Source organism: Molothrus aeneus, chromosome 28, assembly GCF_037042795.1.
Source record: "Molothrus aeneus isolate 106 chromosome 28, BPBGC_Maene_1.0, whole genome shotgun sequence".
In the NCBI taxonomy this organism is placed as follows: Eukaryota; Metazoa; Chordata; class Aves; order Passeriformes; family Icteridae; genus Molothrus; species Molothrus aeneus.
This window is the reverse complement of record NC_089673.1, coordinates 2099772-2126331: the sequence shown is the minus strand read 5'-3', so window position 1 is coordinate 2126331 and position 26560 is coordinate 2099772. Positions and strand designations below refer to the sequence as shown.

The 26560-nt window shown below is 54.6% G+C and overlaps 1 protein-coding gene and 4 pseudogenes across 1 annotated transcript; all 5 read right to left on the bottom strand.

The window, feature by feature from the left end:
* Window positions 1–3749: 3749 nt before the first annotated feature.
* On the bottom strand, window positions 3750–4526 carry LOC136567386 (feather keratin Cos1-2-like; annotated as a pseudogene).
* A 4346-nt stretch (window positions 4527–8872) lies between these two features.
* Window positions 8873–9649, bottom strand: LOC136567381 (feather keratin Cos1-2-like; annotated as a pseudogene).
* A 4350-nt stretch (window positions 9650–13999) lies between these two features.
* LOC136567321 (feather keratin Cos1-2-like) lies at window positions 14000–14776 on the bottom strand (annotated as a pseudogene).
* Window positions 14777–19122: 4346 nt separating this feature from the next.
* On the bottom strand, window positions 19123–19894 carry LOC136567378 (feather keratin Cos1-2-like; annotated as a pseudogene).
* A 1592-nt stretch (window positions 19895–21486) lies between these two features.
* LOC136567360 (feather keratin Cos2-2-like) lies at window positions 21487–21813 on the bottom strand. Its single transcript, XM_066566952.1, has one exon. The coding sequence runs from the start codon at window positions 21811–21813 to the stop codon at window positions 21487–21489; it is 327 nt and encodes a 108-aa protein (XP_066423049.1).
* Window positions 21814–26560: the final 4747 nt, after the last annotated feature.

The following is a 26560-nucleotide window of genomic DNA, read 5'->3' as shown; positions in this document are numbered from 1 at the left end:
AGTTTGAGAGAAGGCAGTTTTCCAAAGCTAAAATGAAAGTTTATGCATGCGCAAGTACACTGGGAAAGAAAATCAATTTATGGCCTCCTTCCCTCAGGAAGTGATGGCTGGCAATTTCCCAGGAAGCAGGGCTTCTTCCTGCGTCATGGTTGCTCCTGATGGCACACTTTGTACCTAAGGCTGCAGGAATGGGCTCTGTGAGAAGAGTCCAGTGGCTCCAGCCAGCTGTGACTGAGTCAGCTCCAGCTGTGTCCAAAGGGCACTCAGCGCTGCCCAGCACTGAGCACATTTGTCCCGCTGCTGATGCCTCTGAGAAAGCAGATTTCCTTAAAAATGGTTTGGGCTGGAAGGCAACTTCAAGACCATTTCTTTCCCATCCTCCTTTCCTCAGCATTTGGGCACTCACTAAACCAGTTGTGTTTAAACCACACACTTGCTCCAAGTTGTGTCCAGACTGGTGTTGCACCCATGCAGGGCTGAGGAATCTAAAGCCTTCCTGGACATGTTGTTTCTATGCCTCACTGAACTCACAGAGAGAGGATATCTTTGCCGGTTTGAAGGCAAGAGTAACAAATTGCGCTGCAGGAGTTGCAACACTGTGCTTCCTCCACCCTTTTTCCAGTAAGCAAACTGGCGGAGTTGTCAGATAAAGAAGGAGGAATCAGAGGCCAAGGTTTGAATGCAAAAGGAACTTTATTGAGTCAAAAGAAGTGGAGCAGAAGGCTCAGAGAGGGCCCCCAAGGGCAGCCACGAATATGCAGCAGGGATGTCTGATGTCATGGGCTGCCAAGGGAAGGAAGCCAGCCGGACCCACTAGGCAGGCATTGAGTAGTGGTGACAGGAAAGGAAGGGAAGAGAAAAAAGAGAAGAGGAGAAGACGGAAGCAATTGTCTGATGGCCTAAACCCAATGTGTTAAGTTCTGCCATCATTCCATCACCATGATCCAAGCTCTTGGAGGTTCTTGCCTGAGGATGTTGGCGGCACCATCTTTAGCAGGGACGACAGCATCTGCTGCCACCATAGCAGTTGGTGATGCAGGAGATGTCAAAGCCCCCAGAGCTGATGGGCACTCCCTCAGAGCTGAGGATGCTGCCAACAGCAGCAGAGGTGGAGGATCCCACGGCGGTGTTCTGGGGGGAGGAGCTGAGGATGGGCCCAGGCAGGGTCACCAGCACAGCAGGCGGCTGAATGACAACGTGGGAGCTCTGGCACTGCCTGACACAGCACTCATTGCAGCTGCTGGCCAGCGGGCAGGGGCCACCGGGCTGGCAGCAAGGCTCACAGGGCCGGCACTGCTGGCACTTCTCAGAGCAGGACATGTCTGGAGCCTGGCGCTGCACCTGGCACAGAGGGCAGGGAGGAAGCAGAGCACACGCACACCTCAGACACAGCCCGCAAGGCACCCCCAGCAGCACAAGGCCCCTGCTGCCTGCACAGCTCCAGCCTGGCCAGCCCCAACCTGGGCATCCTTTGCCTCAGCCCAGCACGCTCCTGCCCAGCTCAGCCAGGCCCAGCTCTGCTCCTGCCTAACCTGGAGGAAAATCAGCACCTCAGCCCAGCCTCAGCCTCTGCACAGAACACACGCTCTCCCCTCTGCCCCCACCAGCACCATTGCAGAACAGCCCCAGAAGGACAAGGAGCAGCAACAAGGGCCACAAAGGTCAATGCTGCCATGCACAGGGTGCAGGAGAAAGGGGCTTCCAACTCACCTGGTTCCCAAGGAGCAGGAGGTGACAGGAGAGGTGGAGAGAGCCCCCACTTGGGCTGCCTTTTATCCTGGCCCCACAGTGCCTCAGGGCCCACAGTTTGTGCTGTGTAGGTGACGATATTCCTGCATGATCCCAAATGAATGGAAAGATCTCTGGGAATGGAATGGCATGAGTTGGATTTTCCCTCTACAATGACTTTGCGTTTCCTGGCTTACCTCATTCCCAATCCCTCAGGGACACTTCTTCTGAGTGCTGGTATGCAAGATTCCATGATTCCAGGGCCCAAGGATGTGTCCGTGTGGGTAAGAGACATGAACTAGGTGCAGAAAGGATCACAAGGAAGGAGGTGTTGGCTGCCTGAGGCATTCTTTGGGATATTTCATGTTCCTTCTGACTGGAAGTGCCTCATCTTCTCCCAGGCCTCCAGTCTTTGGCTCATCAGCCAACAGCTCTCCTTCATGCCTTGCCTTTGAGGTAAAACCTCTTTGCCTTCCTCCTCGTCCTTCACAGTGCATGAGACTCCTGTAGCAGTGCTGCCTGAGCTTCTGTCCTGCTTGGTGTTGCCAGAATCTGCTCTGGCTGGGAGCTCCCCAGCATCTCCTCAGTCCCATCCCTTCCTCAGGCCTCTGCCCCATGTGCTCCCCCACAGACATGTGTGTGGCAGTGTGGCTGTGGCCCCAGTGTGTGCCAGTGTCTGCACATGCCTGTGCTTGTGCCCTGCTGGGAACAGCCCCTGAGAGCCTCTGGCCTGCACGGGGATGGTTGTGCACAGGGCAGGGCCCTTGTGTGCAGCGCCCTGGCCGTGTGCCTGTGCCCGTGTGCTGGGCTCTGTGCTCTGGGCTCATCTCTGAGCACACCTGGCCAGGCTGGCAGTGTGTCAGTGCCCTGGCTGTGTGTGCACAGCTGGGCCTGAGCTGAGCTCTCAGCCCAGCCATTGCACGGCCTGTAGGGCCTTCCCTGCCCAGCAGTGCCAGCCACTGACACACACTCAGCCCCCAGTTGCTTCTCTGCAGGAGCCTGGACAGGCCCACAGCACCCACATCTCTCAAGGACAATCCCAAACCCAGGCCATGCCTGTGATGCCACCTCCAGGCAGCCTTGGGGCCCTCAGCTGTTGCCCAGGGTCCTTGCTCCTGACTCATGGAGAAGGGTTGATATGACAGGGTTCGGGTGACTCTGTGGGGATGGGGAAGGCCCCTGACCACAGAGGCCTTTGCCTCATTGTCCAGGAGCTGTGGGAAAATGATGCTGTCATGGAGAATGAGGGATGTGGAGAGAAACTGTTATCCGTGTCTGGGAGGTGAATGCTGGAATATGGGGGAGTTTTTGCTCTCTCAAATCCAGAAGAGGAAACAGTGGCAGCCTTCAACATGGTGCGAGGATACTTTTGGTTTTGGTTCCACTGTCGTGCTCACTTGATCCTGTGAAACTATTCAGTTCTGCCTGTGAACTTAGAAGCTGAGCAAAAGACTAATGTGAGGGAGGTGTTTGAAGAGAGGAGGTTGTGGAATATCCCCAGGCACTGCTGTTTCCCATTCTCTGTCACCATTTGACATCATCATCTCCTGATGATCACTATTTTGGGGAAGCCAGGGGTTTGTTTGGGAGCTACAATAGAAAGCCACAAAGCAAAGGCCACCACGGAGCATCCACCCTCGGCTTCCTCCAGCTTTAGCCGTGAGCTGAATGGAAGAGTTCCCAAACACGGAAGGAGAAAGTAGAGGGCCAGGTTTGGATGCAAAAGAACTTTATTGAGTCTAAGGAAGAGAAGGAGGCAGCTCAAAGAGGACACCAGGAGTAGACGCAGGGGGACAGTGGGGGTGTCCATTTGCCTGGCCTGCAGAGGGATGGAGGGAGGCAAACAGGCCCCACTAGGCTGGCATTGGGTGGTGCAGACAGGAAAGGCAGGGAAGGGAAGAGAGTGGAAAGAAACAGGAGTAAATGAAGGGCACAAATCCATTGTTCCAAAGATCCATCTTCAGTGCAGCTCCATGTTCTGAGGTTGTGGAGGTTCTTGCCTGAGGATGTTTGCAGCAGCTTTAGCAGGGACGACAACAACTGCTGCCATAGCAGTTGGTGATGCAGGAGATGTCAAAGCCCCCAGAGCTGATGGGCACTCCGCCACAGCTGAGGATGTTGCCAACAGCAGCAGAGGTGGAGGATCCCACGGCGGTGTTCTGGGGGAAGGAGCTGAGGATGGGGCCAGGCAGGGTCACCAGCACAGGGGAGGGTTCAATGACAATGTGGGAGCTCTGGCACTGCCTGACACAGCACTCATTGCAGCTGCTGGCCAGCGGGCAGGGGCCACCGGGTTGGCAGCAAGGGTCACAGGGCCTGCAGCAGGACATGGCTGGGGCTCACAGGTGCACCTGGCACAGAGGGCAGGGAGAAGCACAAAGTGAGGACACGTGAGAAGCAGCACAGCACCCAAACACCCTGCAGCCAAGGAACCTCCTGGCCCCCATTGCAGTGCCCAGCTCAAAGCCCAGGAGCCACCTCAGACAAGTCCCAGCCTCGCTCTCTGTCTGCACAAGACCTTCTCTCCCCTGCCCTCTCCCAGCACAAGCAGCTCCCAGCCATGGGCTCTTGTAGCCCCTCTCAGCTGAGACCTCCAGCCAGGCAAGAGCTGCTCTTGAAGCAGCAGCAGCAGCTGCAGGAGGAGAAGAGGCTTCCAACTCACCTGATTCCTGAAGAGGAGAAGGAGGTGAGAGAAGTGGCTGAGAGAGCAGAGACTTGGGCTGCCTTTTATAGCAGTCCTGCCCTGCCTCAGGCCCACAGGCACCTTAGTGGAAGCCATAATTTTGTGACCAGCTCATGTCAAATGTGCACCATCCCAGTTAATGGTAGGGGCTGTGTCCTGATTTCCTGCACTGCAGCCTCTATTTCCTGGCTTCTGCCCTGTGCGTTCCTATCTAAAGAATCCTTCTAGTGCCAGCAATGAGAGATCCAAGAACTGCCAGGATATAAAAACGTCAGAGGAGGCAGAATGCTTGGATCATGGTCTGGTGGAATTCCAGGCAGGCACCTGACCTGAACCTGTGTCATTCCTGTGGGTTTCTTTGTGGCAAAGCTCTCAGGGCATCACTCTCATTCTTCCTCTATCCCTGCCCATCTCTCCCGATTCCCTTTGTGACATCCCATGCTTTTTCACGTGTAGCCTATTTTCCTGGCCCATTTTGGGAATGGATAGGGGACAGAAGGTGTTCTTTGTGGTCTTGTTTCCTCTCTATTGCATCTCCCTTTGGTCAGCACTCCATGGCTGCTTCTGCAGCTCATTCCTGCTCTTGCCCTGGCCTGGACTCTGAGCTGTGCTCAGTGGCCCTTGGCTGGATGGATGGTGCCCAGCAAGCTGCTCTGTCAATCCCCTTTCTCAGGCAGAAAGACAAGAGAAAACCAAACTGATGTCTACTTGAAGTTTGAGAGAAGGCAGTTTTCCAAAGCTAAAATGAAAGTTTATGCATGCGCAAGTACACTGGGAAAGAAAATCAATTTATGGCCTCCTTCCCTCAGGAAGTGATGGCTGGCAATTTCCCAGGAAGCAGGGCTTCTTCCTGCGTCATGGTTGCTCCTGATGGCACACTTTGTACCTAAGGCTGCAGGAATGGGCTCTGTGAGAAGAGTCCAGTGGCTCCAGCCAGCTGTGACTGAGTCAGCTCCAGCTGTGTCCAAAGGGCACTCAGCGCTGCCCAGCACTGAGCACATTTGTCCCGCTGCTGATGCCTCTGAGAAAGCAGATTTCCTTAAAAATGGTTTGGGCTGGAAGGCAACTTCAAGACCATTTCTTTCCCATCCTCCTTTCCTCAGCATTTGGGCACTCACTAAACCAGTTGTGTTTAAACCACACACTTGCTCCAAGTTGTGTCCAGACTGGTGTTGCACCCATGCAGGGCTGAGGAATCTAAAGCCTTCCTGGACATGTTGTTTCTATGCCTCACTGAACTCACAGAGAGAGGATATCTTTGCCGGTTTGAAGGCAAGAGTAACAAATTGCGCTGCAGGAGTTGCAACACTGTGCTTCCTCCACCCTTTTTCCAGTAAGCAAACTGGCGGAGTTGTCAGATAAAGAAGGAGGAATCAGAGGCCAAGGTTTGAATGCAAAAGGAACTTTATTGAGTCAAAAGAAGTGGAGCAGAAGGCTCAGAGAGGGCCCCCAAGGGCAGCCACGAATATGCAGCAGGGATGTCTGATGTCATGGGCTGCCAAGGGAAGGAAGCCAGCCGGACCCACTAGGCAGGCATTGAGTAGTGGTGACAGGAAAGGAAGGGAAGAGAAAAAAGAGAAGAGGAGAAGACGGAAGCAATTGTCTGATGGCCTAAACCCAATGTGTTAAGTTCTGCCATCATTCCATCACCATGATCCAAGCTCTTGGAGGTTCTTGCCTGAGGATGTTGGCGGCACCATCTTTAGCAGGGACGACAGCATCTGCTGCCACCATAGCAGTTGGTGATGCAGGAGATGTCAAAGCCCCCAGAGCTGATGGGCACTCCCTCAGAGCTGAGGATGCTGCCAACAGCAGCAGAGGTGGAGGATCCCACGGCGGTGTTCTGTGGGGAGGAGCTGAGGATGGGCCCAGGCAGGGTCACCAGCACAGCAGGCGGCTGGATGACAACGTGGGAGCTCTGGCACTGCCTGACACAGCACTCATTGCAGCTGCTGGCCAGCGGGCAGGGGCCACCGGGCTGGCAGCAAGGCTCACAGGGCCGGCACTGCTGGCACTTCTCAGAGCAGGACATGTCTGGAGCCTGGCGCTGCACCTGGCACAGAGGGCAGGGAGGAAGCAGAGCACACGCACACCTCAGACACAGCCCGCAAGGCACCCCCAGCAGCACAAGGCCCCTGCTGCCTGCACAGCTCCAGCCTGGCCAGCCCCAACCTGGGCATCCTTTGCCTCAGCCCAGCACGCTCCTGCCCAGCTCAGCCAGGCCCAGCTCTGCTCCTGCCTAACCTGGAGGAAAATCAGCACCTCAGCCCAGCCTCAGCCTCTGCACAGAACACACGCTCTCCCCTCTGCCCCCACCAGCACCATTGCAGAACAGCCCCAGAAGGACAAGGAGCAGCAACAAGGGCCACAAAGGTCAATGCTGCCATGCACAGGGTGCAGGAGAAAGGGGCTTCCAACTCACCTGGTTCCCAAGGAGCAGGAGGTGACAGGAGAGGTGGAGAGAGCCCCCAGTTGGGCTGCCTTTTATCCTGGCCCCACAGTGCCTCAGGGCCCACAGTTTGTGCTGTGTAGGTGACGATATTCCTGCATGATCCCAAATGAATGGAAAGATCTCTGGGAATGGAATGGCATGAGTTGGATTTTCCCTCTACAATGACTTTGCGTTTCCTGGCTTACCTCATTCCCAATCCCTCAGGGACACTTCTTCTGAGTGCTGGTATGCAAGATTCCATGATTCCAGGGCCCAAGGATGTGTCCGTGTGGGTAAGAGACATGAACTAGGTGCAGAAAGGATCACAAGGAAGGAGGTGTTGGCTGCCTGAGGCATTCTTTGGGATATTTCATGTTCCTTCTGACTGGAAGTGCCTCATCTTCTCCCAGGCCTCCAGTCTTTGGCTCATCAGCCAACAGCTCTCCTTCATGCCTTGCCTTTGAGGTAAAACCTCTTTGCCTTCCTCCTCGTCCTTCACAGTGCATGAGACTCCTGTAGCAGTGCTGCCTGAGCTTCTGTCCTGCTTGGTGTTGCCAGAATCTGCTCTGGCTGGGAGCTCCCCAGCATCTCCTCAGTCCCATCCCTTCCTCAGGCCTCTGCCCCATGTGCTCCCCCACAGACATGTGTGTGGCAGTGTGGCTGTGGCCCCAGTGTGTGCCAGTGTCTGCACATGCCTGTGCTTGTGCCCTGCTGGGAACAGCCCCTGAGAGCCTCTGGCCTGCACGGGGATGGTTGTGCACAGGGCAGGGCCCTTGTGTGCAGCGCCCTGGCCGTGTGCCTGTGCCCGTGTGCTGGGCTCTGTGCTCTGGGCTCATCTCTGAGCACACCTGGCCAGGCTGGCAGTGTGTCAGTGCCCTGGCTGTGTGTGCACAGCTGGGCCTGAGCTGAGCTCTCAGCCCAGCCATTGCACGGCCTGTAGGGCCTTCCCTGCCCAGCAGTGCCAGCCACTGACACACACTCAGCCCCCAGTTCCTTCTCTGCAGGAGCCTGGACAGGGCCACAGCACCCACATCTCTCAAGGACAATCCCAAACCCAGGCCATGCCTGTGATGCCACCTCCAGGCAGCCTTGGGGCCCTCAGCTGTTGCCCAGGGTCCTTGCTCCTGACTCATGGAGAAGGGTTGATATGACAGGGTTCGGGTGACTCTGTGGGGATGGGGAAGGCCCCTGACCACAGAGGCCTTTGCCTCATTGTCCAGGAGCTGTGGGAAAATGATGCTGTCATGGAGAATGAGGGATGTGGAGAGAAACTGTTATCCGTGTCTGGGAGGTGAATGCTGGAATATGGGGGAGTTTTTGCTCTCTCAAATCCAGAAGAGGAAACAGTGGCAGCCTTCAACATGGTGCGAGGATACTTTTGGTTTTGGTTCCACTGTCGTGCTCACTTGATCCTGTGAAACTATTCAGTTCTGCCTGTGAACTTAGAAGCTGAGCAAAAGACTAATGTGAGGGAGGTGTTTGAAGAGAGGAGGTTGTGGAATATCCCCAGGCACTGCTGTTTCCCATTCTCTGTCACCATTTGACATCATCATCTCCTGATGATCACTATTTTGGGGAAGCCAGGGGTTTGTTTGGGAGCTACAATAGAAAGCCACAAAGCAAAGGCCACCACGGAGCATCCACCCTCGGCTTCCTCCAGCTTTAGCCGTGAGCTGAATGGAAGAGTTCCCAAACACGGAAGGAGAAAGTAGAGGGCCAGGTTTGGATGCAAAAGAACTTTATTGAGTCTAAGGAAGAGAAGGAGGCAGCTCAAAGAGGACACCAGGAGTAGACGCAGGGGGACAGTGGGGGTGTCCATTTGCCTGGCCTGCAGAGGGATGGAGGGAGGCAAACAGGCCCCACTAGGCTGGCATTGGGTGGCGCAGACAGGAAAGGCAGGGAAGGGAAGAGAGTGGAAAGAAACAGGAGTAAATGAAGGGCACAAATCCATTGTTCCAAAGATCCATCTTCAGTGCAGCTCCATGTTCTGAGGTTGTGGAGGTTCTTGCCTGAGGATGTTTGCAGCAGCTTTAGCAGGGACGACAACAACTGCTGCCATAGCAGTTGGTGATGCAGGAGATGTCAAAGCCCCCAGAGCTGATGGGCACTCCGCCACAGCTGAGGATGTTGCCAACAGCAGCAGAGGTGGAGGATCCCACGGCGGTGTTCTGGGGGAAGGAGCTGAGGATGGGGCCAGGCAGGGTCACCAGCACAGGGGAGGGTTCAATGACAATGTGGGAGCTCTGGCACTGCCTGACACAGCACTCATTGCAGCTGCTGGCCAGCGGGCAGGGGCCACCGGGTTGGCAGCAAGGGTCACAGGGCTTGCAGCAGGACATGGCTGGGGCTCACAGGTGCACCTGGCACAGAGGGCAGGGAGAAGCACAAAGTGAGGACACGTGAGAAGCAGCACAGCACCCAAACACCCTGCAGCCAAGGAACCTCCTGGCCCCCATTGCAGTGCCCAGCTCAAAGCCCAGGAGCCACCTCAGACAAGTCCCAGCCTCGCTCTCTGTCTGCACAAGACCTTCTCTCCCCTGCCCTCTCCCAGCACAAGCAGCTCCCAGCCATGGGCTCTTGTAGCCCCTCTCAGCTGAGACCTCCAGCCAGGCAAGAGCTGCTCTTGAAGCAGCAGCAGCAGCTGCAGGAGGAGAAGAGGCTTCCAACTCACCTGATTCCTGAAGAGGAGAAGGAGGTGAGAGAAGTGGCTGAGAGAGCAGAGACTTGGGCTGCCTTTTATAGCAGTCCTGCCCTGCCTCAGGCCCACAGGCACCTTAGTGGAAGCCATAATTTTGTGACCAGCTCATGTCAAATGTGCACCATCCCAGTTAATGGTAGGGGCTGTGTCCTGATTTCCTGCACTGCAGCCTCTATTTCCTGGCTTCTGCCCTGTGCGTTCCTATCTAAAGAATCCTTCTAGTGCCAGCAATGAGAGATCCAAGAACTGCCAGGATATAAAAACGTCAGAGGAGGCAGAATGCTTGGATCATGGTCTGGTGGAATTCCAGGCAGGCACCTGACCTGAACCTGTGTCATTCCTGTGGGTTTCTTTGTGGCAAAGCTCTCAGGGCATCACTCTCATTCTTCCTCTATCCCTGCCCATCTCTCCCGATTCCCTTTGTGACATCCCATGCTTTTTCACGTGTAGCCTATTTTCCTGGCCCATTTTGGGAATGGATAGGGGACAGAAGGTGTTCTTTGTGGTCTTGTTTCCTCTCTATTGCATCTCCCTTTGGTCAGCACTCCATGGCTGCTTCTGCAGCTCATTCCTGCTCTTGCCCTGGCCTGGACTCTGAGCTGTGCTCAGTGGCCCTTGGCTGGATGGATGGTGCCCAGCAAGCTGCTCTGTCAATCCCCTTTCTCAGGCAGAAAGACAAGAGAAAACCAAACTGATGTCTACTTGAAGTTTGAGAGAAGGCAGTTTTCCAAAGCTAAAATGAAAGTTTATGCATGCGCAAGTACACTGGGAAAGAAAATCAATTTATGGCCTCCTTCCCTCAGGAAGTGATGGCTGGCAATTTCCCAGGAAGCAGGGCTTCTTCCTGCGTCATGGTTGCTCCTGATGGCACACTTTGTACCTAAGGCTGCAGGAATGGGCTCTGTGAGAAGAGTCCAGTGGCTCCAGCCAGCTGTGACTGAGTCAGCTCCAGCTGTGTCCAAAGGGCACTCAGCGCTGCCCAGCACTGAGCACATTTGTCCCGCTGCTGATGCCTCTGAGAAAGCAGATTTCCTTAAAAATGGTTTGGGCTGGAAGGCAACTTCAAGACCATTTCTTTCCCATCCTCCTTTCCTCAGCATTTGGGCACTCACTAAACCAGTTGTGTTTAAACCACACACTTGCTCCAAGTTGTGTCCAGACTGGTGTTGCACCCATGCAGGGCTGAGGAATCTAAAGCCTTCCTGGACATGTTGTTTCTATGCCTCACCGAACTCACAGAGAGAGGATATCTTTGCCGTTTTGACGGCAAGAGTAACAAATAAAATTGCACTGCAGGAGTTGCAACACTGTGCTTCCTCCACCCTTTTTCCAGTAAGCAAACTGGCGGAGTTGTCAGATAAAGAAGGAGGAATCAGAGGCCAAGGTTTGAATGCAAAAGGAACTTTATTGAGTCAAAAGAAGTGGAGCAGAAGGCTCAGAGAGGGCCCCCAAGGGCAGCCACGAATATGCAGCAGGGATGTCTGATGTCATGGGCTGCCAAGGGAAGGAAGCCAGCCAGACCCACTAGGCAGGCATTGAGTAGTGGTGACAGGAAAAGAAGGGAAGAGAAAAAAGAGAAGAGGAGAAGACGGAAGCAATTGTCTGATGGCCTAAACCCAATGTGTTAAGTTCTGCCATCATTCCATCACCATGATCCAAGCTCTTGGAGGTTCTTGCCTGAGGATGTTGGCGGCACCATCTTTAGCAGGGACGACAGCATCTGCTGCCACCATAGCAGTTGGCGATGCAGGAGATGTCAAAGCCCCCAGAGCTGATGGGCACTCCCTGAGAGCTGAGGATGCTGCCAACAGCAGCAGAGGTGGAGGATCCCACGGCGGTGTTCTGGGGGGAGGAGCTGAGGATGGGCCCAGGCAGGGTCACCAGCACAGCAGGCGGCTGAATGACAACGTGGGAGCTCTGGCACTGCCTGACACAGCACTCATTGCAGCTGCTGGCCAGCGGGCAGGGGCCACCGGGCTGGCAGCAAGGCTCACAGGGCCGGCACTGCTGGCACTTCTCAGAGCAGGACATGTCTGGAGCCTGGCGCTGCACCTGGCACAGAGGGCAGGGAGGAAGCAGAGCACACGCACACCTCAGACACAGCCCGCAAGGCACCCCCAGCAGCACAAGGCCCCTGCTGCCTGCACAGCTCCAGCCTGGCCAGCCCCAACCTGGGCATCCTTTGCCTCAGCCCAGCACGCTCCTGCCCAGCTCAGCCAGGCCCAGCTCTGCTCCTGCCTAACCTGGAGGAAAATCAGCACCTCAGCCAGCCTCAGCCTCTGCACAGAACACACGCTCTCCCCTCTGCCCCCACCAGCACCATTGCAGAACAGCCCCAGAAGGACAAGGAGCAGCAACAAGGGCCACAAAGGTCAATGCTGCCATGCACAGGGTGCAGGAGAAAGGGGCTTCCAACTCACCTGGTTCCCAAGGAGCAGGAGGTGACAGGAGAGGTGGAGAGAGCCCCCAGTTGGGCTGCCTTTTATCCTGGCCCCACAGTGCCTCAGGGCCCACAGTTTGTGCTGTGTAGGTGACGATATTCCTGCATGATCCCAAATGAATGGAAAGATCTCTGGGAATGGAATGGCATGAGTTGGATTTTCCCTCTACAATGACTTTGCATTTCCTGGCTTACCTCATTCCCAATCCCTCAGGGACACTTCATCTGAGAGCTGGTATGCAAGATTCCATGATTCCTGGGGCCAAGGATGTGTCCGTGTGGGTAAGAGACATGAACTAGGTGCAGAAAGGATCACAAGGAAGGAGGTGCTGGCTGCCTGAGGCATTCTTTGGGATATTTCATGTTCCTTCTGACTGGAAGTGCCTCATCTTCTCCCAGGCCTCCAGTCTTTGGCTCATCAGCCAACAGCTCTCCTTCATGCCTTGCCTTTGAGGTAAAACCTCTTTGCCTTCCTCCTCGTCCTTCACAGTGCATGAGACTCCTGTAGCAGTGCTGCCTGAGCTTCTGTCCTGCTTGGTGTTGCCAGAATCTGCTCTGGCCGGGAGCTCCCCAGCATCTCCTCAGTCCCATCCCTTCCTCAGGCCTCTGCCCCATGTGCTCCCCCACAGACATGTGTGTGGCAGTGTGGCTGTGGCCCCAGTGTGTGCCAGTGTCTGCACATGCCTGTGCTTGTGCCCTGCTGGGAACAGCCCCTGAGAGCCTCTGGCCTGCACGGGGATGGTTGTGCACAGGGCAGGGCCCTTGTGTGCAGCGCCCTGGCCGTGTGCCTGTGCCCGTGTGCTGGGCTCTGTGCTCTGGGCTCATCTCTGAGCACACCTGGCCAGGCTGGCAGTGTGTCAGTGCCCTGGCTGTGTGTGCACAGCTGGGCCTGAGCTGAGCTCTCAGCCCAGCCATTGCACGGCCTGTAGGGCCTTCCCTGCCCAGCAGTGCCAGCCACTGACACACACTCAGCCCCCAGTTGCTTCTCTGCAGGAGCCTGGACAGGCCCACAGCACCCACATCTCTCAAGGACAATCCCAAACCCAGGCCATGCCTGTGATGCCACCTCCAGGCAGCCTTGGGGCCCTCAGCTGTTGCCCAGGGTCCTTGCTCCTGACTCATGGAGAAGGGTTGATATGACAGGGTTCGGGTGACTCTGTGGGGATGGGGAAGGCCCCTGACCACAGAGGCCTTTGCCTCATTGTCCAGGAGCTGTGGGAAAATGATGCTGTCATGGAGAATGAGGGATGTGGAGAGAAACTGTTATCCGTGTCTGGGAGGTGAATGCTGGAATATGGGGGAGTTTTTGCTCTCTCAAATCCAGAAGAGGAAACAGTGGCAGCCTTCAACATGGTGCGAGGATACTTTTGGTTTTGGTTCCACTGTCGTGCTCACTTGATCCTGTGAAACTATTCAGTTCTGCCTGTGAACTTAGAAGCTGAGCAAAAGACTAATGTGAGGGAGGTGTTTGAAGAGAGGAGGTTGTGGAATATCCCCAGGCACTGCTGTTTCCCATTCTCTGTCACCATTTGACATCATCATCTCCTGATGATCACTATTTTGGGGAAGCCAGGGGTTTGTTTGGGAGCTACAATAGAAAGCCACAAAGCAAAGGCCACCACGGAGCATCCACCCTCGGCTTCCTCCAGCTTTAGCCGTGAGCTGAATGGAAGAGTTCCCAAACACGGAAGGAGAAAGTAGAGGGCCAGGTTTGGATGCAAAAGAACTTTATTGAGTCTAAGGAAGAGAAGGAGGCAGCTCAAAGAGGACACCAGGAGTAGACGCAGGGGGACAGTGGGGGTGTCCATTTGCCTGGCCTGCAGAGGGATGGAGGGAGGCAAACAGGCCCCACTAGGCTGGCATTGGGTGGCGCAGACAGGAAAGGCAGGGAAGGGAAGAGAGTGGAAAGAAACAGGAGTAAATGAAGGGCACAAATCCATTGTTCCAAAGATCCATCTTCAGTGCAGCTCCATGTTCTGAGGTTGTGGAGGTTCTTGCCTGAGGATGTTTGCAGCAGCTTTAGCAGGGACGACAACAACTGCTGCCATAGCAGTTGGTGATGCAGGAGATGTCAAAGCCCCCAGAGCTGATGGGCACTCCGCCACAGCTGAGGATGTTGCCAACAGCAGCAGAGGTGGAGGATCCCACGGCGGTGTTCTGGGGGAAGGAGCTGAGGATGGGGCCAGGCAGGGTCACCAGCACAGGGGAGGGTTCAATGACAATGTGGGAGCTCTGGCACTGCCTGACACAGCACTCATTGCAGCTGCTGGCCAGCGGGCAGGGGCCACCGGGTTGGCAGCAAGGGTCACAGGGCTTGCAGCAGGACATGGCTGGGGCTCACAGGTGCACCTGGCACAGAGGGCAGGGAGAAGCACAAAGTGAGGACACGTGAGAAGCAGCACAGCACCCAAACACCCTGCAGCCAAGGAACCTCCTGGCCCCCATTGCAGTGCCCAGCTCAAAGCCCAGGAGCCACCTCAGACAAGTCCCAGCCTCGCTCTCTGTCTGCACAAGACCTTCTCTCCCCTGCCCTCTCCCAGCACAAGCAGCTCCCAGCCATGGGCTCTTGTAGCCCCTCTCAGCTGAGACCTCCAGCCAGGCAAGAGCTGCTCTTGAAGCAGCAGCAGCAGCTGCAGGAGGAGAAGAGGCTTCCAACTCACCTGATTCCTGAAGAGGAGAAGGAGGTGAGAGAAGTGGCTGAGAGAGCAGAGACTTGGGCTGCCTTTTATAGCAGTCCTGCCCTGCCTCAGGCCCACAGGCACCTTAGTGGAAGCCATAATTTTGTGACCAGCTCATGTCAAATGTGCACCATCCCAGTTAATGGTAGGGGCTGTGTCCTGATTTCCTGCACTGCAGCCTCTATTTCCTGGCTTCTGCCCTGTGCGTTCCTATCTAAAGAATCCTTCTAGTGCCAGCAATGAGAGATCCAAGAACTGCCAGGATATAAAAACGTCAGAGGAGGCAGAATGCTTGGATCATGGTCTGGTGGAATTCCAGGCAGGCACCTGACCTGAACCTGTGTCATTCCTGTGGGTTTCTTTGTGGCAAAGCTCTCAGGGCATCACTCTCATTCTTCCTCTATCCCTGCCCATCTCTCCCGATTCCCTTTGTGACATCCCATGCTTTTTCACGTGTAGCCTATTTTCCTGGCCCATTTTGGGAATGGATAGGGGACAGAAGGTGTTCTTTGTGGTCTTGTTTCCTCTCTATTGCATCTCCCTTTGGTCAGCACTCCATGGCTGCTTCTGCAGCTCATTCCTGCTCTTGCCCTGGCCTGGACTCTGAGCTGTGCTCAGTGGCCCTTGGCTGGATGGATGGTGCCCAGCAAGCTGCTCTGTCAATCCCCTTTCTCAGGCAGAAAGACAAGAGAAAACCAAACTGATGTCTACTTGAAGTTTGAGAGAAGGCAGTTTTCCAAAGCTAAAATGAAAGTTTATGCATGCGCAAGTACACTGGGAAAGAAAATCAATTTATGGCCTCCTTCCCTCAGGAAGTGATGGCTGGCAATTTCCCAGGAAGCAGGGCTTCTTCCTGCGTCATGGTTGCTCCTGATGGCACACTTTGTACCTAAGGCTGCAGGAATGGGCTCTGTGAGAAGAGTCCAGTGGCTCCAGCCAGCTGTGACTGAGTCAGCTCCAGCTGTGTCCAAAGGGCACTCAGCGCTGCCCAGCACTGAGCACATTTGTCCCGCTGCTGATGCCTCTGAGAAAGCAGATTTCCTTAAAAATGGTTTGGGCTGGAAGGCAACTTCAAGACCATTTCTTTCCCATCCTCCTTTCCTCAGCATTTGGGCACTCACTAAACCAGTTGTGTTTAAACCACACACTTGCTCCAAGTTGTGTCCAGACTGGTGTTGCACCCATGCAGGGCTGAGGAATCTAAAGCCTTCCTGGACATGTTGTTTCTATGCCTCACTGAACTCACAGAGAGAGGATATCTTTGCCGGTTTGAAGGCAAGAGTAACAAATTGCGCTGCAGGAGTTGCAACACTGTGCTTCCTCCACCCTTTTTCCAGTAAGCAAACTGGCGGAGTTGTCAGATAAAGAAGGAGGAATCAGAGGCCAAGGTTTGAATGCAAAAGGAACTTTATTGAGTCAAAAGAAGTGGAGCAGAAGGCTCAGAGAGGGCCCCCAAGGGCAGCCACGAATATGCAGCAGGGATGTCTGATGTCATGGGCTGCCAAGGGAAGGAAGCCAGCCGGACCCACTAGGCAGGCATTGAGTAGTGGTGACAGGAAAGGAAGGGAAGAGAAAAAAGAGAAGAGGAGAAGACGGAAGCAATTGTCTGATGGCCTAAACCCAATGTGTTAAGTTCTGCCATCATTCCATCACCATGATCCAAGCTCTTGGAGGTTCTTGCCTGAGGATGTTGGCGGCACCATCTTTAGCAGGGACGACAGCATCTGCTGCCACCATAGCAGTTGGTGATGCAGGAGATGTCAAAGCCCCCAGAGCTGATGGGCACTCCCTCAGAGCTGAGGATGCTGCCAACAGCAGCAGAGGTGGAGGATCCCACGGCGGTGTTCTGTGGGGAGGAGCTGAGGATGGGCCCAGGCAGGGTCACCAGCACAGCAGGCGGCTGGATGACAACGTGGGAGCTCTGGCACTGCCTGACACAGCACTCATTGCAGCTGCTGGCCAGCGGGCAGGGGCCACCGGGCTGGCAGCAAGGCTCACAGGGCCGGCACTGCTGGCACTTCTCAGAGCAGGACATGTCTGGAGCCTGGCGCTGCACCTGGCACAGAGGGCAGGGAGGAAGCAGAGCACACGCACACCTCAGACACAGCCCGCAAGGCACCCCCAGCAGCACAAGGCCCCTGCTGCCTGCACAGCTCCAGCCTGGCCAGCCCCAACCTGGGCATCCTTTGCCTCAGCCCAGCACGCTCCTGCCCAGCTCAGCCAGGCCCAGCTCTGCTCCTGCCTAACCTGGAGGAAAATCAGCACCTCAGCCCAGCCTCAGCCTCTGCACAGAACACACGCTCTCCCCTCTGCCCCCACCAGCACCATTGCAGAACAGCCCCAGAAGGACAAGGAGCAGCAACAAGGGCCACAAAGGTCAATGCTGCCATGCACAGGGTGCAGGAGAAAGGGGCTTCCAACTCACCTGGTTCCCAAGGAGCAGGAGGTGACAGGAGAGGTGGAGAGAGCCCCCACTTGGGCTGCCTTTTATCCTGGCCCCACAGTGCCTCAGGGCCCACAGTTTGTGCTGTGTAGGTGACGATATTCCTGCATGATCCCAAATGAATGGAAAGATCTCTGGGAATGGAATGGCATGAGTTGGATTTTCCCTCTACAATGACTTTGCGTTTCCTGGCTTACCTCATTCCCAATCCCTCAGGGACACTTCTTCTGAGTGCTGGTATGCAAGATTCCATGATTCCAGGGCCCAAGGATGTGTCCGTGTGGGTAAGAGACATGAACTAGGTGCAGAAAGGATCACAAGGAAGGAGGTGTTGGCTGCCTGAGGCATTCTTTGGGATATTTCATGTTCCTTCTGACTGGAAGTGCCTCATCTTCTCCCAGGCCTCCAGTCTTTGGCTCATCAGCCAACAGCTCTCCTTCATGCCTTGCCTTTGAGGTAAAACCTCTTTGCCTTCCTCCTCGTCCTTCACAGTGCATGAGACTCCTGTAGCAGTGCTGCCTAAGCTTCTGTCCTGCTTGGTGTTGCCAGAATCTGCTCTGGCTGGGAGCTCCCCAGCATCTCCTCAGTCCCATCCCTTCCTCAGGCCTCTGCCCCATGTGCTCCCCCACAGACATGTGTGTGGCAGTGTGGCTGTGGCCCCAGTGTGTGCCAGTGTCTGCACATGCCTGTGCTTGTGCCCTGCTGGGAACAGCCCCTGAGAGCCTCTGGCCTGCACGGGGATGGTTGTGCACAGGGCAGGGCCCTTGTGTGCAGCGCCCTGGCCGTGTGCCTGTGCCCGTGTGCTGGGCTCTGTGCTCTGGGCTCATCTCTGAGCACACCTGGCCAGGCTGGCAGTGTGTCAGTGCCCTGGCTGTGTGTGCACAGCTGGGCCTGAGCTGAGCTCTCAGCCCAGCCATTGCACGGCCTGTAGGGCCTTCCCTGCCCAGCAGTGCCAGCCACTGACACACACTCAGCCCCCAGTTGCTTCTCTGCAGGAGCCTGGACAGGGCCACAGCACCCACATCTCTCAAGGATAATCCCAAACCCAGGCCATGCCTGTGATGCCACCTCCAGGCAGCCTTGGGGCCCTCAGCTGTTGCCCAGGGTCCTTGTTCCCGACTCATGGAGAAGGGTTGATATGACAGGGTTCGGGTGACTCTGTGGGGATGGGGGAGGCCCCTGACCACAGAGGCCTTTGCCTCATTGTCCAGGAGCTGTGGGAAAATGATGCTGTCATGGAGAATGAGGGATGTGGAGAGAAACTGTTATCCGTGTCTGGGAGGTGAATGCTGGAATATGGGGGAGTTTTTGCTCTCTCAAATCCAGAAGAGGAAACAGTGGCAGCCTTCAACATGGTGCGAGGATACTTTTGGTTTTGGTTCCACTGTCATGCTCACTTGATCCTGTGAAACTATTCAGTTCTGCCTGTGAACTTAGAAGCTGAGCAAAAGACTAATGTGAGGGGGGTGTTTGAAGAGAGCAGGTTGTGGAATATCCCCAGGCACTGCTGTTTCCCATTCTCTGTCACCATTTGACATCATCATCTCCTGATGATCACTATTTTGGGGAAGCCAGGGGTTTGTTTGGGAGCTACAATAGAAAGCCACAAAGCAAAGGCCACCATGGAGCATCCACCCTCGGCTTCCTCCAGCTTTAGCCGTGAGCTGAATGGAAGAGTTCCCAAACACGGAAGGAGAAAGTAGAGGGCCAGGTTTGGATGCAAAAGAACTTTATTGAGTCTAAGGAAGAGAAGGAGGCAGCTCAAAGAGGACACCAGGAGTAGACGCAGGGGGACAGTGGGGGTGTCCATTTGCCTGGCCTGCAGAGGGATGGAGGGAGGCAAACAGGCCCCACTAGGCTGGCATTGGGTGGTGCAGACAGGAAAGGCAGGGAAGGGAAGAGAGTGGAAAGAAACAGGAGTAAATGAAGGGCACAAATCCATTGTTCCAAAGATCCATCTTCAGTGCAGCTCCATGTTCTGAGGTTGTGGAGGTTCTTGCCTGAGGATGTTTGCAGCAGCTTTAGCAGGGGCGACAACAACTGCTGCCATAGCAGTTGGTGATGCAGGAGATGTCAAAGCCCCCAGAGCTGATGGGCACTCCGCCACAGCTGAGGATGTTGCCAACAGCAGCAGAGGTGGAGGATCCCACAGCGGTGTTCTGGGGGAAGGAGCTGAGGATGGGGCCAGGCAGGGTCACCAGCACAGGGGAGGGTTCAATGACAACGTGGGAGCTCTGGCACTGCCTGACACAGCACTCATTGCAGCTGCTGGCCAGCGGGCAGGGGCCACCGGGTTGGCAGCAAGGGTCACAGGGCTTGCAGCAGGACATGGCTGGGGCTCACAGGTGCACCTGGCACAGAGGGCAGGGAGAAGCACAAAGTGAGGACACGTGAGAAGCAGCACAGCACCCAAACACCCTGCAGCCAAGGAACCTCCTGGCCCCCATTGCAGTGCCCAGCTCAAAGCCCAGGAGCCACCTCAGACAAGTCCCAGCCTCTCTCTGTCTGCACAAGACCTTCTCTGCCCGGTCCTCTCCCAGCAGAAGCAGCTCCCAGCCATGGGCTCTTGTAGCCCCTCTCAGCTGAGACCTCCAGCCAGGCAAGAGCTGCTCTTGAAGCAGCAGCAGCAGCTGCAGGAGGAGAAGAGGCTTCCAACTCACCTGATTCCTGAAGAGAAGGAGGTGAGAGAAGTGGCTGAGAGAGCAGAGACTTGGGCTGCCTTTTATAGCAGTCCTGCCCTGCCTCAGGCCCACAGGCACCTTAGTGGAAGCCATAATTTTGTGACCAGCTCATGTCAAATGTGCACCATCCCAGTTAATGGTAGGGGCTGTGTCCTGATTTCCTGCACTGCAGCCTCTATTTCCTGGCTTCTGCCCTGTGCGTTCCTATCTAAAGAATCCTTCTAGTGCCAGCAATGAGAGATCCAAGAACTGCCAGGATATAAACACGTCAGAGGAGGCAGAATGCTTGGATCATGGTCTGGTGAAATTCCAGGCAGGCACCTGACCTGAACCTGTGTCATTCCTGTGGGTTTCTTTGTGGCAAAGCTCTCAGGGCATCACTCTCATTCTTCCTCTATCCCTGCCCATCTCTCCCGATTCCCTTTGTGACATCCCATGCTTTTTCACGTGTAGCCTATTTTCCTGGCCCATTTTGGGAATGGATAGGGGACAGAAGGTGTTCTTTGTGGTCTTGTTTCCTCTCTATTGCATCTCCCTTTGGTCAGCACTCCATGGCTGCTTCTGCAGCTCATTCCTGCTCTTGCCCTGGCCTGGACTCTGAGCTGTGCTCAGTGGCCCTTGGCTGGATGGATGGTGCCCAGCAAGCTGCTCTGTCAATCCCCTTTCTCAGGCAGAAAGACAAGAGAAAACCAAACTGATGTCTACTTGAAGTTTGAGAGAAGGCAGTTTTCCAAAGCTAAAATGAAAGTTTATGCATGCGCAAGTACACTGGGAAAGAAAATCAATTTATGGCCTCCTTCCCTCAGGAAGTGATGGCTGGCAATTTCCCAGGAAGCAGGGCTTCTTCCTGCGTCATGGTTGCTCCTGATGGCACACTTTGTACCTAAGGCTGCAGGAATGGGCTCTGTGAGAAGAGTCCAGTGGCTCCAGCCAGCTGTGACTGAGTCAGCTCCAGCTGTGTCCAAAGGGCACTCAGCGCTGCCCAGCACTGAGCACATTTGTCCCGCTGCTGATGCCTCTGAGAAAGCAGATTTCATTGGAAATGGTTTGGTCTGGAAGGCAACTTCAAGGCCATTTCTTTCCCATCCTCCTTTCCTCAGCATTTGGGCACTCACTAAACCAGTTGTGTTTAAACCACACACTTGCTCCAAGTTGTGTCCAGACTGGTGTTGCACCCATGCAGGGCTGAGGAATCTAAAGCCTTCCTGGACATGTTGTTTCTATGCCTCACCGAACTCACAGAGAGAGGATATCTTTGCCAGTTTCAAGGTAAAGGTAACAAATAAAATTGCACTGCAGGAGTTGCAACACTGTGCTTCCTCCACCCTTTTTCCAGTAAGCAAACTGGCGGAGTTGTCAGATAAAGAAGGAGGAATCAGAGGCCAAGGTTTGAATGCAAAAGGAACTTTATTGAGTCAAAAGAAGTGGAGCAGAAGGCTCAGAGAGGGCCCCCAAGGGCAGCCACGAATATGCAGCAGGGATGTCTGATGTCATGGGCTGCCAAGGGAAGGAAGCCAGCTGGACCCACTAGGCAGGCATTGAGTAGTGGTGACAGGAAAGGAAGGGAAGAGAAAAAAGAGAAGAGGAGAAGACGGAAGCAATTGTCTGATGGCCTAAACCCAATGTGTTAAGTTCTGCCATCATTCCATCACCATGATCCAAGCTCTTGGAGGTTCTTGCCTGAGGATGTTGGCGGCACAATCTTTAGCAGGGACGGCACCTGCTGCCACCATAGCAGTTGGTGATGCAGGAGATGTCAAAGCCCCCAGAGCTGATGGGCACTCCCTCAGAGCTGAGGATGCTGCCAACAGCAGCAGAGGTGGAGGATCCCACGGCGGTGTTCTGGGGGGAGGAGCTGAGGATGGGCCCAGGCAGGGTCACCAGCACAGCAGGCGGCTGAATGACAACGTGGGAGCTCTGGCACTGCCTGACACAGCACTCATTGCAGCTGCTGGCCAGCGGGCAGGGGCCACCGGGCTGGCAGCAAGGCTCACAGGGCCGGCACTGCTGGCACTTCTCAGAGCAGGACATGTCTGGAGCCTGGCGCTGCACCTGGCACAGAGGGCAGGGAGGAAGCAGAGCACACGCACACCTCAGACACAGCCCGCAAGGCACCCCCAGCAGCACAAGGCCCCTGCTGCCTGCACAGCTCCAGCCTGGCCAGCCCCAACCTGGGCATCCTTTGCCTCAGCCCAGCACGCTCCTGCCCAGCTCAGCCAGGCCCAGCTCTGCTCCTGCCTAACCTGGAGGAAAATCAGCACCTCAGCCCAGCCTCAGCCTCTGCACAGAACACACGCTCTCCCCTCTGCCCCCACCAGCACCATTGCAGAACAGCCCCAGAAGGACAAGGAGCAGCAACAAGGGCCACAAAGGTCAATGCTGCCATGCACAGGGTGCAGGAGAAAGGGGCTTCCAACTCACCTGGTTCCCAAGGAGCAGGAGGTGACAGGAGAGGTGGAGAGAGCCCCCAGTTGGGCTGCCTTTTATCCTGGCCCCACAGTGCCTCAGGGCCCACAGTTTGTGCTGTGTAGGTGACGATATTCCTGCATGATCCCAAATGAATGGAAAGATCTCTAGGAATAGTATGGCATGAGTTGGATTTTCCCCTGACTTTGCATTTCCTGGCTTACCTCATTCCCACTCCCTCTCAGATATTTCTTCTGTATGCTGGTATGAGAGATTCAAGATTTCCTGGGGGCAAGGATGTTTCAGACTGGGCAATAGACATGCACCAAGTGCAGAAGAGATCCCAGGCATGGAGGTGATTCCAACATGGGGCACTCTTTTGGAATTTTTATGTTTCTGATGCCTGCAGGGGCACCTCCTTTCCCAGGCCTTCTGTCTTTGGCTCATCACCCTAGGCCTCCCTTGATTATGATCCTTTTTCTTCTCTTAAAATCTCTTTGGATTCCTTCTCTGACTGCACAGTCTCTGAGGCACCTGTTGCACTACTGCCTGAACCACAGTGTGTGTGTGTGTGTGTGTCTGCACATCCTTGTGATTCTGCACTTGTGTGAACACACGCCTGCCTGCTGCAATCCTACATTGGGAGTGTTCTGCATAGGGGAGAGCACTTGTCTCCAACCATACACTAGGGAATTCCATTTAAGCATTGCTGCACTGTGAGTGATGTCTAGAGACAACAATATCCTGGATTAGAACAAGGAAAGTAGAAGTGTTGGCCAGTGCTTCCTACTCCAAGTTTTGACTGCAGTCCAGAGCCTCAGGGGCCACCAAGGTGGTGCTGGAGCTGGGCTTGGGACACTGGGCTTTCATGGAGGCTCTGGGAGTCCTGGGGATTAATGACTACACATCAGTGATTGGCAGCCCAATTTCAGACCTTGCTCCTTTGTCTGTATTAGCAGGAGGTTTGGGGCTTAGAGCAGGAGGAAGCTGAATGCCAGGATCTTGATTCTTTGAGTCCCTGCTGAAGGGAAGATGGGGTAAACACATTCAATCAAGGGAGCCTGGAGACAACTCTCTTCATTGCTGGTACTCAGTAGAGCGGGGTTTGGCCTCTATGGAACAGGGGTTTGAGCTTTCCATGGCGACATCTTCTTATTCAGAGCACCTGTCCTCCTGGAGGAACTGAAGGGCCATGCCTGGTCTCGGCTCCATGGGGAGAGTCAATTGGTGTCTGTATGGGATGGGAAGGAAGGCCATTCCCAGCACCTTTCTCTACTTCTTTAGAAAGGGGTTAGAGTCTTTTGCCTAAAGAAGCATCTTTCATGCTGTCTGTAAAGGTGAGCCAGCCTTGTCTCAGGAATGTGTCAATCTCCAAATTGACAGATCTCCATCCATTCTCATGTCAGGCTGTAGAGATGCCTGGCTCAGTAGGTGTCCCACCATAGCTTTTGCTCTTTGGCAGCTCTCACCCAGCGTTCTCTCCTTTTCCAAATCACCTCTGATTAAATGTCTCCATTATGGAGGGAATTGGATTTGTTTGGCTTACCACTACTGTCTACCACTATCTGTAAGAGTTAGCGAAGACTATATCAATCTCTGCCACAACCTGGAAGGAGGTAGTGTGGAAATTGGTGTTGGCTTCTTCCACCAAGGAATTAAAGTTCTTGACTGTCCCTGTGCCACCCAGAACATCTATGCTACATCTCAGAGCAAGACAGTATCTGTACTCTGATTGCTCCCATTCCATCTGCACATTTGTTGTAAGGTTTTGGCACCCACTTCACCAGTCTGAGTGGTAGCATTGGGCCTAGAGAGGATGAGACTGTGTCCCATCCCAGGGGACAAGTCTAGGACATAAGGACTGATGTGTATGTCTCAAACACGAAGAGTTGGATGCCCCTGGGGCCAGCCAAGGCTTGTGGGTGTGTTGAGTTTGTTCATGTTCCCCACAGCAGCCCTGGCAGGGCTGTGCTGTGCACTGGGTGTTACAAAGGCGCTGGTAACACTCCAGTCCTTTGGTTCCTGCTGAGCCCTGCTCAAACAGCACCAGCACTGTCTCTCCAACATTCCCTTCCCCATCAGGAGCTGGGGGGTGGCAAGATCCTGGGAGTGGACAAAACTCAGACACTTGACCCAAACTGAGTAAAAGGGATATTCTGTGCCATATGACATGAGCTCAGACACAAGAGCTAAGGAAAGGAGACACAAGGGTGGGCAATTGTAATTTGCAATGTTTACCTTCAAGTCACACCACTACATGTGCTCAAGCCCTGCTTCCTGGGAAGGGGCCAGATAGAACTTTCTGATTGGAAGTAGAGCATAAAAAGTGGGGTTTTCTTCCAGTTTACTACTGCATGCACAATCTTTTGAGCATGTTTTGGCAAACATTCAAATCTTAATATTCAAGATGATTTCCTACTTATTTTCCCATCTCTGTTCACCTCAGAATGGAGAATCATAGAGTGGCTGCAGGACACTTGCTGTCCAGCCAAGGTCAACCCAGCACAGCTGGTAATAACACTCAAGGATTGTTGGTAAGAACATGTGGTGAGAAAGACCAGCATGTGGCTGGAGAAGAGACCCTAGGGAGGCAGGGCAGCACTTTTCTGGGAGAAGTGTCCTTACTGTGGCTACTGGAAAGGAACAAAATACAGCACAAGAAAAGAGCAGGAATGACGTGGAGAAACGAGCAAGGATTGTTGACCAATTAGGCTGACCTAGTAGAGAGGAATCAAAATGCAACACGTGCCTGCATGAAATGCCATCAGACCATGATCCAAGCATTCTGCCCACGCTGACGTGTTTATACCCCAGAAATTCTTGTGCCTCCCATCCCGGCCCTAACAGAAAACTTCAGATAGGAACGCACATGGCAGAAGCCAGGAAATGAAAAGGCAGAAATGCAGGAAATCAGGATACAGCCCCAACCATTAACTGGACGGTGCACATTTGACATGAGCTGGTCACAAAATTATGGCTTCCACTAAGGTGCCTGTGGGCCTGAGGCCGGGCAGGACTGCTATAAAAGGCAGCCCAAGTCTCTGCCCTCCCATCCCCTTCTCTCACCTCCTTCTCCTCTTCAGGAATCAGGTGAGTGGGAAGCCTCTTCTCCTCCTCCTGCTGCTTCAAGAGCAGCTCTTGCCTGGCTGGAGGTCTCAGCTGAGAGGGGCTGTCTTAGCACAGGGCTGGGAGCTGCTTGTGCTGGGAGAGGGAAGGGGAGAGAGAGGCTGGGACTTGTCTGAGGTGGCTCCTGGGCTTTGAGCTGGGCACTGCAATGGGGGCCAGGAGGTTCCTTGGCTGCAGGGTGTTTGGGTGCTGTGCTGCTTCTCACGTGTCCTCACTTTGTGCTTCTCCCTGCCCTCTGTGCCAGGTGCACCTGTGAGCCCCAGCCATGTCCTGCTGCAGGCCCTGTGACCCTTGCTGCCAGCCCTGTGGCCCCTGCCCGCTGGCCAGCAGCTGCAATGAGTGCTGTGTCAGGCAGTGCCAGAGCTCCCACGTTGTCATTCAGCCACCTGCTGTGCTGGTGACCCTGCCTGGGCCCATCCTCAGCTCCTCTCCACAGAACACCGCCGTGGGATCCTCCACCTCTGCTGCTGTTGGCAGCATCCTCAGCTCTCAGGGAGTGCCCATCAGCTCTGGGGGCTTTGACATCTCCTGCATCACCAACTGCTATGGCAGCAGTTGTTGTCGTCCCTGCTAAAGCTGCTGGTGACATCCTTAAGAAAGAACCTCCAAGACCTCAGAACATGGTGCTGGAATGAAGATGGATGTTTTGGAATGTTAAATTTATCCTTTAGCTTACTGTAGCCTTCTGCAACTCTGTTCCCTTTCTTTTGCATGCCTTTCCTGTCACCACCATGCAACGTCAGCTTAGTGGGACCTGTTGGCTTCTCTCCCTCCCTATCTCTGGAGGCCAGGCAGATGGACACCCCCACTGCACCTTAGTGGCTGCTCCAGATGCCTTCCGTGAGCCTCCTCCTTTTCTTCTTTAGTCTTAATAAAATTGTTTTGCATCCAAGCCTTGGCCTCTGATTTTCTTTTCTCTTCCGAGCTCAGGAGAAAATGTTGAGAAGTAGAGGGTGGGACTCCCTACAGTCGATTTGACTTTTTGCCCTTTACGTGGTAGCTATCAAACACATCCATGGCTCCTCAACTGAAATGCCTCTCAGGGTGAAGATGGCAGGGAATGGAAACCAGGGGGGCCTGGGGAAAGCCCATGACCTCTTCTCTTCAAACTGTCCTCACACATAATATTTGTCCCAGGTTCTGTCCAGACAGGCAGGACCAAGGGGTTTCACAATTAGCATTCCATCAGCCACACAAAAGAGCTGTTTGGGAACAGGTTTTCTTTGGGGTCCTTTGCTGGTTCATC

Excerpts from the sequence above, each read along its gene's own strand:
- LOC136567360 (XM_066566952.1), bottom strand. The coding sequence starts at position 21,813 with ATGTCCTGCTCTGAGAAGTGCCAGCAGTGCCGGCCCTGTGAGCCTTGC.